At 45.2% G+C, this 14370-nt stretch overlaps 1 protein-coding gene across 1 annotated transcript in view; it reads right to left on the bottom strand.

The window, feature by feature from the left end:
- Positions 1–14370, bottom strand: part of plcg1 (phospholipase C, gamma 1) — a 93619-nt gene that overhangs the window by 33511 nt on the left and 45738 nt on the right. The window contains exons 8-15 of the mRNA XM_055652176.1: positions 11811–11883; positions 9723–9824; positions 9156–9274; positions 7268–7353; positions 5120–5240; positions 3894–4062; positions 2632–2751; positions 1622–1723 (exon numbers count right to left, since the gene is read on the bottom strand). Of these exons, the coding sequence (XP_055508151.1) occupies positions 1622–1723; positions 2632–2751; positions 3894–4062; positions 5120–5240; positions 7268–7353; positions 9156–9274; positions 9723–9824; positions 11811–11883 (892 nt within the window). The remainder of the gene's footprint in view (positions 1–1621; positions 1724–2631; positions 2752–3893; positions 4063–5119; positions 5241–7267; positions 7354–9155; positions 9275–9722; positions 9825–11810; positions 11884–14370) is intronic.

Genomic DNA, 14370 nt, shown 5'->3' with positions numbered 1-14370 from the left:
TCAGCTGACTGGATAGCATGCAACTAAAAAGCTTTTCACTGTACCTCGGTACACGTGACAATAATCTAAACATACTAAATGGTATGATGAGTATTTGATGGCCTGGGCCTGTACTCGCTGGAGTTTAGAAGGATGAGGGGGATCTCAATGAAACTAGAATAGTGAAAGGCCTGGATAGTGTAAATGTGGAGAGGATGTTTCCACTGGTGGGAGAGTCTAGGACCAGGGGGTACAGCCTCAGAATAAAAGGACGTAGCTTTAGAAAGGAGGAAGAATTTCTTAAGCAAGAGGGTGGTGAATCTATGGAATTTATTGACCCAGATAGCAGCTGAGGCCGTCATTGGGCATTTTTAAGGTGGAGATTGATTGATACGGGTGTCGGGGGTTATGGGGAGAAGGCAGGAGAATGGGGATGAGAGGGAAAGATAGATCAGCCATGGTTAAATGGCGGAGTAGACTTGATGGTCTGAAACCCCTAATTCTGTTCCAATAACTTATGGATGTGAACTCACAAACTAAACTAAACTGTACCCATGCATCCTCTCCCCACCCCGACCCATCCCCTTGCTCACTGCTCTGGTTCAAACCAGGTGATGAAAAAATGTATGGGCTGGTGCGGGTGCAGCTGGGAAAAGAGGTACCTCGGTATCCGTGACAATAATAAACAAAACTAAAGTAAGAAAAAGAAAACAATGGCATTGGAATTTGGAAAGAGGCACTACATCACAGGTATATTTTTAAGCACCTGTTGCATAATAATTCTTATTTTTAGCAACAATTTTTAGGAAAGAGGTATGTCAAGCACTGGACAGGGCATATATATTTGTAGGTACTCATTGCATGATAATTCTTATTTTTAGCATCTGGCCTGCAGATGACAGATCCGGATGGAAGATGAAGATATGAAATACTTTTAGTAATAAAAGTATTACATAATTACACGGGGCGGCACAGTGGCGCAGCCGATAAGAGTTGCTGCTTCACAGCGCCAGATATCCGTGTTCGATACGGACCACGGGTGCTGCCTGTGTGGAGTTTGCATGGTTTCCATGTGGATTATGAGGTTAGAGATTCAGCGTGTACACAGGATCTATGGCCCACCGAGTCCACGCCAACCATCGATCACCCGTACACTAGTTCTATGTTATCCTACTTTCATATCCTACACACCTGGGGCAATTTGCAGAGGCCAATTAACCTACAAGACCACACTTCTTTGGGCTGTGGGAGGAAACGGAGTGCCCGGAGAAAGCCAAACCCGGTGACAGGATGAACGTACAGACTCCGTACAGACAGCACCTGTGGTCAGGACCGATCCCAGGTCTCTGGCGCTGTGAGGCAGCAATTTTATCACAGAATAATCTGTTGCTGATCTTGATTTGTCCTGTTTTATTTTGTTGCTTCCCGATCCCCCCCCCCCCCCAACAATTTGTCTGAAGAAGGGATCCAAATCAAACACCACCTATCCATTTTCTCCAGAGATGCTGCCTGGTCGACTTAGTGTCTATCTTGATGTTAACCCACCTCCGCATTGTCTACATGATGCTTGTCCCACAGGGCTATGCAGAGAGTGGCTGCCAGGAGTAGATCCATAGCCAAGAGTAGGTTACATGAGACTCACCTCTCTCTGCTCCTCCTCATCTTCATTGGCCTGGTTTACCGAAGTCTCTTCCGAATAATAAATCTTGTTGCTCGTGAGGACAAAGAAATGTGGATTCCACTCCTGTGCAAGAAAGCAGGTTATTAAACAATAGGCCCCGCACGAGTGATTTAATTACTAGCACCAGTTACTGAATGAACCAACACAGGAAAGGAAGACTGAACCTCTGAGAGTTCCTAACAAAGAACATACATGTCCACCGCCAATTTTACGGCAACTGGTGGTCCGGCACCTCCTATAATCTGGACAGAATTTCAAGAGCACATTTAAACACCCCCCCCCCCCCCCCCCCGAAGTCCCCCCAAAAATGTGGCGCGTAGGCCGGGTGACATGGCCGATCTCGACCTCATCGATACCTCCACGGCTGGGCTTCCAATCGCGGATCGAATTAGCCCCCTGTGGCCGGGGCTCTGGAACTCCGGCCCGGCTAGAGCCGGCAAATCTGCTTCCATAGCCGACTTCCAGGGGCCGACTTCGCGGGAGGGGAGGTGAATGGGAAAATTAACTGACCCATTACGACGCATTTGCCAGCAGAGATGGCAGGAACATTCTATTTTACCTGATCTAAGTATATAAAACCTATGAGAGGCAATAAATAGGATAGACAGAACCATTTTCCCCAGAGTGGAAATATCAAAGACAGGAGGTCGTAGCTTTCAGGTGAGAGATGTACGGGTCAGTGCTTTTTTAAACGGAGGGTGGTGGGTGCCTGGACGGTGCTGCCAGGGGTGGTGGTGGAGGCAAGTACAGTGGTGACGTTTAGGAGGCTTCTAGACAGGCAATGGAGGGCTACGGATCACGTGCAGGCAGATGAAATCAGGCTATCTTAGCATCGTGTTCGGCACAGTTATTGTGGGCCGAAGGGCCTGTTCCTGCGCTACACTGTTCTCTGTTCTGGACGAGGATCTGAAATTGAAATAGTTAATAAAGGAATTGGAATGCAGGTGGAGCACGCTGTTGGTGGCACTCACGTGATTGATGGGATCCTCCAGGTACAAGATCCCGTTCTTAATCGAGTTGCTGATGTCGTTCTCCGAGTAGGCGGAGGTTGAGACCTCCTCGTAGGCACTGCCCTCGGCTAGCTTCTTGTGCTACAAGGAACAGGGTGACAGAAGGGCATGAACAGAGCAAGTCCCACACTCAATGACCACAGGACATCATGGATCGACCTTAAGTACAAACTCTAAACTTAGACTGTCACCCAAGCCACCCTCCCTTCCGTTGACTCTATCTACAGTTCAATGGTTCCGGCTGCGCAAAGCAACTTGGGAGTGCTGGTCCAGGATTCCCAAAAAGTTAATTTGCAAGTTGAATCGGTAGTAAGGAAGGCAAATACAAGGCTAGCATTTATTTTGAGGGCAAGAATAAAAACACATGGATGGAATGTTGAGGCTTTATAAGGCACCAGTCAGGCTGCATTTGGACTATTGTGGGCAGTTTTGGGCCCCATATCTGAGGAAGGATGTGCTGGCATTGGAGAAGGTCCAGAGGTGGTTTACCAGAAGGATCCCAGGAATGATTGGGTTAACATATGATGAATGTTTGATGGCACTAGGCCTGTACTCGCTAGAGTTTAGAAGGATGGGGGGGGGGGGGGAAAGGGGGGACCTCATTGAAACTTACTGACCAGCGAAAGGCCTGGATAGAGTGGACGTGGAGAGGATGCTTCCACTCGTGAGAGAGTCTAGGGCCAGAGGGCACAGCCCTTTAGAATGGAGATTAAGAGGAATTTCTTCCACCAGAGGGTGGTGAATCTGTGGAATTCATTGCCACAGAAGGCTGTGGAGGCCAAGTCAATGGATATTTTTTAAGGTGGAGAATGATAGATTAGTTTCTTACTTAATTTATTCTTAATAGATAGATCAATTCGTTCCAATAGATCAGTACGGGTGTCAGGGGCTGTGGGGAGAAGACAGAAAAATGGGATTGAGAGGGAAGGATAGATCAGCCATGTTTAAATGGCGGAGTAGACCTGTTGGGCCAAATGGCCGAATTCTGCTCCTAAAACCTATGAGCTTATGAACTTCATCACCACGTGTACAAGGGTGCAGTGAAATTCTTTTTTTTTGCATGCAGTACAGTAAGATCATTATCATACATAAATACAAACCCAGATTGAGTACAGAATGCAGGTAAAGAACATGTGATAACAATGAACCATTGAACCATTTAATTATCTCTGCATCTCTGAAGTGGACGGTCACAGGGCAAAGACTCAAGACCATCGACTGACCTTAATCAGGAATTTCCTCTTCAGTTGATTGGGTGATGGGAGTCCATCTGCAGTGATGTCAACTGGTTTGGTCAGTAACATGTCTCCAAAAACCTTCTTGAAAGCGTTAGCCATGTTCCGCTGTTGAACGATGCTGCAGTGGTCTTCGATGGACAGGATCACAGGGTACCTGAGGAGGGATGTCCAAAGCATGGATGAGAAGGGTCTCGACCCGAAACGTCACCTATTCCTTCTCTCCAGAGATGCTGCCTGACCCGCTGAGTTACTCCAGCATTTTGTGTCTATTTAAGGTTCTCAGAGTTGGGGCATGCAAGCTTCACATCAGGTGATGGAGGAAGAAGCCATTTCAGGTCACTCTGAATACTGCTTCATCTTGCACTGTGGGTGCAGCCGGTAAAGCCGCTGCCTCACAGCGCCAGAGAGCCCGGTTCGATGCTGACCTCGGATGCTGTCTGTGTGGAGTTTGCATATTCTCCACATGGGTTTCCTCCAGTTGCACTGGTTTAGTTTAGTGCGTTTAGAAATAGAGCGATCCTCATACACTAGCACTATCCTACACACACGGGACAATTTACCTTTTTTACAACTGAATTAACCTACAAACCTGTACGTCTTTGCAGCGTGGGAGGCAACCGGAGCACCTGGAGTAAATTCACGCAGGTTACAGGGGAGACAAAAAAAATCTATACAGACAACACCCGCCGTCAGGATTGAACCCGAGCGTCTGGCGCTGTGAGGCAGCAACTCTACCACTGCGCCACCGTGCCGTACTTCTGTACAATTATAAATTGTCCCAGGTGTGTAGGATAGTGCCAGTGTACGGGTGATCACTGGTCAGCACGGACTTGTTGGGCCGAAGGGCCTGTTTCCGGATTGTATCACCAAACTAGACTGAACTGCAGAGAGAGCCTGAGCCTGCAAGTTCAAACAAGCTACTGACAGACCTACTGATGGAGATCTCTTGTTTAATTGATGTGAAGATGCATATAAATGATGACTTTTGCACGGGCTTCCGCAGCAGCGATAACAACGAAATGCCGTGGCTAAAGTTGTGTGACGTAGGCTTTTCCACCTGCTCATTAAATCCATGCTGTAGTGCAGCGGGTAGTGCTGCTGTCACAAAGCCATTACCCACAACTTCCAGCCCAATAATGTGTCTGCTCCAGTTTAAAGTGAAGAGAGACCTGGTGTGGTTGATCAAAAATAACAAAGAAAGAGCAACTTACTCCGAAGTCACAAACGCGTGTTCCTTGATTGTGGTCAGGACGTCGTTAAATTTGATTTTGGATGTGAGAGTGTGGCCGTGGTAAATCACTGGCATTCCCTCCGGACCATCCCAGCAGTCCACTGCAAGAGAGTCCAAACGGTTCATCACACAGAGAGATACAACAGAGAGACGGGGCGGCACAATGGCGCAGAGCCGCTGCCTCACAGCGCCAGAGACCCGGGTTCCATCCTGACAACGGGTGCTGTCTGTACAGAGTTTGTGCGTTATCCCTGTGGCCATGTGAGTTTTCTCTGGTTGCGTAGTTAATGGTCATGTGCACCAAGGTACAGTATTATGTGCTAACCAGTCAGCGGAAGGACAATAAATGATTAGTCAAGCCACCCACAGTGTGCATGATAACGGGAATAATGTTTAGTGCAAGATAAAGTACAATCAAAGATAGTTCAAGGGTCTCCATTGAGGTATATATAGTGACTCAGGACTGCTCTCTAGTTGTTGGTAGGATGGTTCAATCAAAGATCCTATAGCGGAACTAGATAGACCACTCCTGCTAAACGCAATGGGCTGACGTGTAGGATGCAAAGGAGCGGAATGTGGGCATTTTTTTCGTCCATTTCAGTAACCCGACCCGACCCACAGTGTAATCAACGTTGTGGGGGAACAGTTTCTGTTAATAAATTAAAATTCTGAAAATGAGGAGATTTTTACCAAAGAACTTTTATTTTTATGAGGATGTTTCCGTAACCGGCTTCCGTCTCCGCACTAGTATCCCATGGGATCTTTGGTACGGAGACGGAAGCCGGTTACGGAAATGCGGCCAACAATTACCCATGAATCTGTCCACGACTGTACTACGTCTTTTTCGTCGAGTGGTCTATCTTGCTCCGCTACAGGATCTTTGGGTTCAATTGCCTGATAACAGCTGGGAAGAAACTGTATTAGCTGGGAAGAAGCTGTCCCTAAATCTGGAGGTGTGCGTTTTCACACCTCTGTTCCTCATGCCTGAAGGGAGAGGGAAGAAGAGGGAGTGGCCGGCTTGCTCCGGTTTCCTCCCACAGTCCAAGTACAGGTTTGTAAGTTAATTAGCTTATGTAAAATTGTAAATTGTAAATTGTCCCTGGTGTGTAGGGTACCGCTAGTGTACGGGATATTCACTGGTCAGCGCAGACTCGGTGAACTGAAGGGACTGTATCTCTAAAATCTAAAGACCATAAAGATTTTCGCCACAATCCGACTCCAACCTATTTTATTCTCCCCCACATCTCCATCTCCCAATTCAGGGACAGTTTCTTCCAGCTGTTATCAGGCAACTGAGCCGTCCTCTCGCCCAACTAGGGAGCGATCCTGACTTCCCATCACCTCATTGGAGACCCTCGGACTATCTTCAATCAGACTTCACTGAACTTTATCTTGCACTAAACGTTGTTCCCATTATCATGTATTTGTACACTGTGGACGGCTCGATTGAAATCATGTACAGTCTTTTCGCTGACGGGTTTGCACGCAACAAAAAAGCTTTTTGCTGTACGTGACAATAAACTAAACTAATCAACTCCCCTGAGTCTCTCACTCACCCATGTGCTAGGGATATTTACAGCAACCTATTAACTCTATGGATCAAAGGGCTCCGCATCGTAAAAAATGGACGTACCTTCAGAATGGAGATGAGGAGGAATTTCTTTAGCCAGAGGGTGGTGAATCTGTGGGATTCATTGCCACAGGAGGTGGTGGAGGCCAAGTTATTGGGCATTTTAAAAGCGGAGAATGATCGGTTCTTGATTAGTACGGGTGTCAAAGGTTATGGGAGAAGGCAGGAGAATGGGGTTGAGAGGGAAAGACAGATCAGCCTTGATTGAACGGCGGAGAAGACTCAATAAGTTGAATGGCCTAATTCTGCTCCTATGTTTTAATGGTGTCTTTTGGATGTGGGGGAAAAAACTGAGCACACAGGAGGAACATGGAAAACATACAAATTCCACGCTGACAGCACTGGATGTCAGGATTGAACCCGGGTTCACTGGAGCTGTGAGGCAGCAGGATGCCAACTCAACAATCATCCTGCACACATCCGAAACCTCCCCCAAAAAAATATTGACCAAGTAAAATAATTCAAATATGTTTATTGAGGTCACTCCGATCTACTTACGTTCGATACATCGACAGCCCATTCTCAAGCAGCGAGCGTATGCTTCCAACGAGGACTCACTGGAAAACTGGTCTCCGGTCAGGTACCTGAAACAGGGTTGGAGTCAAAGACGGCAGGTACAAGCGCACAGTTGCCCAGGCAGGTAAGGTCACTACTCGATGAATGTTAATCACTTCGAAGGCAGAGCAAACCTCAAATAACATTTTATTCATAGAGATACAAGGAACCGTACATTTGCTGGGACATTGCCAGGAGTCTTGGGATTGAGTTGCAGGTCAAGGTTGGACGGGCTGGGACTTTATTCCATTTGGGGTACAAGACTTGGAGCTCAGGAGGATGAGTTTTCAGTTTTAGTTTAGTGTATCATCACGTGTACCAAGGTGCAGTGAAAAGCTATTGTTGCGTGCTCACCAGTCAGCGGAAAGACAACATATGATCACAATCGAGCCATTCACAGTGTAGTTTCATGATAAGGGGAATACCGTTCAGTAGGGTGGTATTCTTATAGAGGTGTACAAGATCATGAGAGGAATAGATAGGTGATCGTTAATCAATGTGGGTTCGGTGGGACAAGGGGCCTGTTTCCATACAATTCCATTTCAATCAATCAATTTGGGGTGGAAGATTGCAACCTTCACGTGGTCCGCCCTGTTTCGACTAATGTAATCAACTCGACGTGCACAAATGGAAGATCAAATAGAACAAGTAGAACAACTTTAGGCTGTGCACGCCACACGAAAGAAGAAGAAGAATCAATTAAATTATTTGAATTTCAATTCCCCAACTGCTGTGGAAGAATTTGAACATGTCTCGGGGGGGCAGAGTGCAGAGTTAAGTTTTGTCCCACTTGGAAAAGATAGAGGGAGACTGATTTGGGGTTGAGAGCTGTCGTTGGTGGACAGTTATTTCCTTTAGCACGCCAGAGGTTAAGGAGAGACCTGATAGAAGTATATAAAATAGTGGGCAGCATAGACAGGGTAGACAGTCAGAACCTTCCTCCCAAAGTGGAAATGTCATAGCTTTGAGGTGAGAGGGGGCAGAGCTTAAAGGAGCCTGGTTTTGTCACTGCCAGGGGGAGGTGTTGGAGGCAGATATGATAGTGGACCTTCAGAGGATTCCAAATATGCATATGCATATACTGGGAATGTAGAAATATGTGCAGGCAGATTAAGTTTGTTTATCTTGACATTATGCCTGGCACAGACAATGTAGGCCGAAGAGCCTGTTCCTACTGTTGTCACAGTGGTGCAGCGGTCGAGTTGCCTTCTTACAGCTCCAGAGACCTGGGTTTGACCCTGACTATGGGTGTGTACTGTCCGTGCGGAGGTTTTACGTTCTCCCTGTGACTGCACGGGTTTTCTCAGGGTGCTCCGGTTTCCTCCCACATTCCAAAGACATGCAGGTTTAGACGTGTAGATTAATGGCTTCTATAAATTGTCCCCAGCGTGTAGGATAGATCTAGTGTACGGGTGATCGCTGCTCGGCGCAGACTCGGGGGACCCGTTTCCACACTGTATCTCCAAACTAAACTGTGCTACATTACCCATGTAGGAAAGAACTGCAGATGCTGGTTTAAACCATAGACACAAAGTGCTGGAGTAACTCAGCGTGTCAGGCAGCATCTTTGGGGGAAAAGGATTAGGTGATGTTTCGGGTCACCTAAACGCGAGTTACTCCAGCATTTTGTGTGCTGTATTATTCAACGTTCCATGAGGTAGCGAGAGAACGGATCAGTGTTTAATGAACCTGGGTCAAGTTAAAACATGTGCCAGTGACATGATCACTTGGAGCTTCACCGATAAATCCCTGGCAGGTTGGAGGTGTTGCCACTTAGTGGCAGGAGTCTACACGGAGCAGGTTGTGGCTCCAGGTGGAGGCGGGCACTCACGTGTTGTGTGATGATGAGATCCAGTAATTAGACAGCGGATTGGTCATCTCTTCCACACACACCTGGTTGAATCTCGAGTCCCAAATGGAGTTTTCTTTGGAAAACAGGAAAGTCAGGAACTGCAAGGAAAGCGAAAGAAAGCAGTTAAAGGCATTGAAATCAGGTAGGCGGCACTATTATCCGATATAACATCCCTACTCTTTTATAAATCTCTTTCCTACCCGTAAATCAAGCACCATGAATAGCTGTTCCAATAATATTCTCTTTTCCTTTGCTCTACCCATTGTACTTGAATGTGGCGTGATTGTATTTATGTGCGGTATTATCTCATCTGACTGGATAGCATGCAATACAAAGTTCTTCACAGTACCTCGGTACACGTGACAATAATGAACCCTAACCTAAACCAAACCACAACTTTCAATAATCTACCTTCCATTTCCTCATCATTATTATTAATGAAGGCATCCCACGAAAGCAGAGATCCTAATTGTTCTGTCACAATTCGACTGAGAAACTGCATCCCTTGACTAACTTGTCATGCTTCACAGCCCGAGGGAATCTTACTTCATCGAGGTGGAAAAATGGATCCTCGATCTCCCGAAGAGGTTCCCGGAAGTAATTGACCATGAATTCCCGCACGTGCTGGATATCCGTCGCCCACAGTTCCTAGACAATGGAAACACAGTGCTGAAGGGTACACTTTGCACTTCACACACAGGTTCAATCCAGACTACTGGTGCTGTCCGTACGGAGCTTGTACATTCTCCCCATGACCTGTGTGGGTTTTCTCTGGGATCTCCGGTTTCCTCCCACTCTCCAAAGACAGGTTGGTCAGTTAATTGGCTTGGTATAAGTGGAAATGATCCCTTGAGTGTGTGTAGGATAGTGTTAGTGTGCTGATCGGCGCGGATTCGAGGGGCTGTTTCTGCGCTGTATTTCTAAACTAAAACATCGAAATGGGGGGGTGGACAGGACCCGTGAACCAGGGGACTTATAAACTCGTAGCCAACATAATCCAGGAGAATTCGTGAACCAGCGGGCAAACCATTAAACAATAGAAGAGGTCAGATTCGTATCGGATTCGCAGGTTCCTGCTTCAGTCTGGGAGACAGATTAAACATTCTACGTCATCCACCGCCACCGCTACACAGCAGAGGGAGCAGGTGATTCGCAGAAATTATTGTCCCAACGCATTGGGAGAGGAATAAGGGTGGCTGGTAGAGCTGCTGCCTCAGAGGCTGCCTGTGTCGTGTTTGTACATTCTCCCTGAGACCGCGTGGGTTTTCTCCAGTTTCCTCCCACATCCGAAAGGCACACAGGTTTGTACGTTAATCGCCCTCTGTAAATTGTCCCTGGTGTGTAGGGAGTGGATGTAAAAGTGGGATAACATCGAGCTAGTGTGAATGGGTGATCGATGGTCAGTGTGGAATCCGGCTGTTTCGATGATGTATCTCTAGCAATGTTACAAAATTTTGAGATTTTAAAAATCAAGTCTGCAATTTATCCCATCAGATAAAGCACAAAAATAACTTTAATTTGACACCTAATTCACTTTCATAGCTTCAGTATTAAAAAAGTTATGGCCATTTTCACTCGTGAAATTAGCATCTTGTTCCCTATTGATTTTCCATTGACTTAACACAAATGCTGTGATCGAGGACAGTGAAATGGCCATAACTTTCTTAAAAATTAAGAGAACTGAAATAAATTTTCAGTTATTATGGATTGAAGCATTCTGAAACAAATATGAAACCATCTTACTTGCATGATTTGAAATTAATGCATATAATTAGTTAGTTACCCAATTTGAGCTAATTCCAAACTTCAATTACTAGACCTAATCCTATCCATTTAAGAAAAGATTAACATTTTTAAATAGCCTAAGTGTCCAAATAACATTCACAAAGAATTCACAATAAAACATGATTTTTAAATCTCATTGACATTAATTTATAAGCCAAATGGAAGGAATTTAGTGTTCAATTGCTGTAAATTAATGGCCATTTAAATCAGCTTTCGAGTGGGATCCTGTGGAACTCTGTGGCACGTGCTGGTTTAGAACGTTCCCATTGCGGTAGATTAGTACCCCAAATGCCCAGAAAAATACTGCGGGATTTAATGGGGCCCCAAATTAGCTACTCGCAACATTAAACTTTGTATAAAGGGATCTTAAGAAGCCCTTTTTAATGTAAAAATAAACAACCTACCTTCCGTTGTCCCCTGTATGAGATCCGTCCCGTTGTCGGCGGTCGCGGGTTTAGAGGATAATTTTTAACTTACTATAACAACTAAATTAACCACTATAGTTTAAAAATAGCTTCAGCGAACCAACGTCCCAGCGATTTTTCGTCAGTAACTAAGTAGGCTGAACAACCTCGATTTGAATAGCCTAGGGAAAATCGCGTTTTAAACCCGCCCCCCTCTCAACGGCGCCAAAATCACGCACACGGGCAGCGACAGATCTGCAGCGACAGATCTGCAGCGACGCTGAAGGTAGGTTTTGCAACATACCTAGTATCTCTAAACTAAACTAGATATTTTGCCTTGCTGAATAAAACACTCTTGACTCTTGGTTCCATGCTGTGCCTCTAAACTAAGCTAAACTAAATAAAGAGCGATCGATGACAGTGAAGAACAAGAGGTCACACCTACCTTCTGGAATTTCAGCAGAAACTGCTGGAAATCCTGCAGAGAGACTTGGCTAAGTTGCGTTCGTTCACAGCTCCTGTGAAACAGATACATCGCAGGTCAAATCAAATAAATGATTCCAATCGATGCAGCGTGATGAAGTAGAATCATACAGTGAGGAACCAGGCCCACTTGTCCACACATGACCAACATGTCCCACCTACACTAGTCTCACCTGTCTGTTTAAGGAAGAACTGCAGATGCGGGAAAAATCAAAGGTAGACAAAAAATGCTGGGGAAACTCAGCAGGTGAGACAGCATCTATGAAGAGAAGGAATTGGGCCAACACCTGTCTGTGTTTCGCCCATATCCCTCTAAACGTGTCCTATCCACCTACATGTCTAATTGTTTCTGAAACATTGCAACAGTCCCTGCCTCAACTGCCTCTTCTGGCAGCTCGTTCCATACACCTTGCCCTTTGTGTGAAAAGTTACCCCTCAAATTCCTATTAAATCTTTCCCCCTACACCATAAACCTATGATTCTCAATTCCCCTACTCTGGGCAAGAGACTCTGTGTGTTTACCCGATCTATTCCTGTCATGATTTTGACAATCTCTATATGATCACCCCTCATCCTCCTGCACTCTGAGGAATCGAGTCCAAGCTTGCTCAACTTCTCCCTGTAGCTCAGGCCCGCGAGTCATGGCAACATCCTTGTAAATCTTCTCTGTATCCTTTACAACTCGAGTCAAGTTGGGCAACTGGAGCAAGTGTCAAACATGGCCATCAATCGGAGTTGAGCCTCAGTAGCTGACGGACAACCCTGTATCTTCCCTCTAGATGATGCATTACTGAATCACCTGGATTGGACAATTTGAGTTACATGGAGAGGTTGGGTAGACTGGGTGTGCTTGTCCTGCATTGTAAGAGATTGAGGAGTGACGTTATAGAAATCTTGTAAAATTATCTTCACCCTGGGAAATGACTTTTACACAGCCAGGGCAAGGAGGTCTAGAACTAGAGGGCATAGGTTGAAGGTGTGAGGGGAAAGATTTAAAAGAGACAAACGGAGCTACTTTTTCCACACAGAGGGTGGCGGGTATATGGAACGAGGTGCTGGTTGTAGACAGTAATAATTACAACCTTTAAAATGTGTTTGGACAGGTACTTGGTTAGGAAAGGTTTAGAGCAGTGGTTCCCAACGTGGGGCGTACGCCCCACAGGGAGGCAATTTGATTTTTAAGGGGGGCAATTGAGCGCCCTTAAAAATAAGAGATTATTCTAATATAGAAATTTTCTCTCTCTTTATTACCTGTGAATACTCTTTTATTATCATATTTACATTATTATTATTTTAATACCACCTAATGTTTTTTTCTTTTTTTTACAATTTTTTAGTAATTTCTTGCTCAGAACTTTAACTGTCTTTTGTTTATGTCATTTTTCTTTTTCATGGATGCCATGTTCTTTTGAAGCTTGTTTAAATCAAGGTATTGGCGTTTTAACCTTCTTCAGCTGAAACGGAGTTCACTTTTTAATAATGTTAGATGTTATATCACCACATAGGGATTGGGGGGGGGGGGCATCAGGATTTTAGAGGTGATTAGGTGGGGCATGGCCAAAAAAAGGTTGGGAACCACTGGTTTAGAGGGATGTAGGCCAAAGCAGGGATGGGACTAACTTAGATAGGAGCATCATGGACAGCATAGACTTGGGACGAAGAGCCTGTTTCTGTTCTGTATAATTCTCCAAATAAATAATAGTCATTATTTAATAATATATAATAATTAGATGTTTAACAATAGATTGTATACATAAATATATATGTGTGTGTATATATATATATATATATATATATTATTTTTTTTGTGTGTGTGTGTATATCTGTGTATTTTAGTGTGTATGCACACACACACACATATTATATATACACACACACATATAAACAGATATAAAAGTTTCCCCTCAGGCTCTTATTTTTTTAAACTAAAATAAATAATATAATAAAGATAAAGGATAACGAGAATTCTCAACATGTATTACCACATGTTAAAGGCAAGCTGTGTTGAGGAAAGCTCGCTGGGAGGTTATAAATACAGAGGGCTCACGCTGAATGGCGTGACAAAGTGACAATCGATTTTGAGCCACAGAGAACATTCCAGAATGTGAGAGCAGCACTACAAAACCACTGTCGACAGCGAGGCTCTGAGAAGCATCTCTGAGCTCTGCATGGATCAGGAGATTCTTGTTACCCTGGGAGACGGTAGCTATGGTTATCGAGTTTCTTTGTGTGGGGTCAGTGCGTGGGCATAAGTTTCTCTGAGGCCAACATTTGAGTCCTGCCGTCCTTGAGATATTACTGCAATGTTCATCACCTCCCAGGGACTCCCTCTGCTTACTTGAAGAAACAGAACTGTGGATGGTGGTTTACAAAAAGACACAAAGTGCTGGAGTAACTCAGCGGGACGGGCAGCATCGTTGGAGAGCTTGGATGGATGAAGTTTCGGGTGGGGACAGTGGGAGGCATGGTGGCACAGCGGTCGAGTTGCTGCTTTACAGCGGCAGAGACCCGGATTCGATCCT

The sequence above is a fragment of the Leucoraja erinacea genome, chromosome 21 (genome assembly GCF_028641065.1).
Source record: "Leucoraja erinacea ecotype New England chromosome 21, Leri_hhj_1, whole genome shotgun sequence".
Taxonomy (NCBI): Eukaryota; Metazoa; Chordata; class Chondrichthyes; order Rajiformes; family Rajidae; genus Leucoraja; species Leucoraja erinaceus.
The sequence above is the reverse complement of the archived record's forward strand: the minus strand, read 5'-3'. Positions and strand labels throughout refer to the sequence as shown.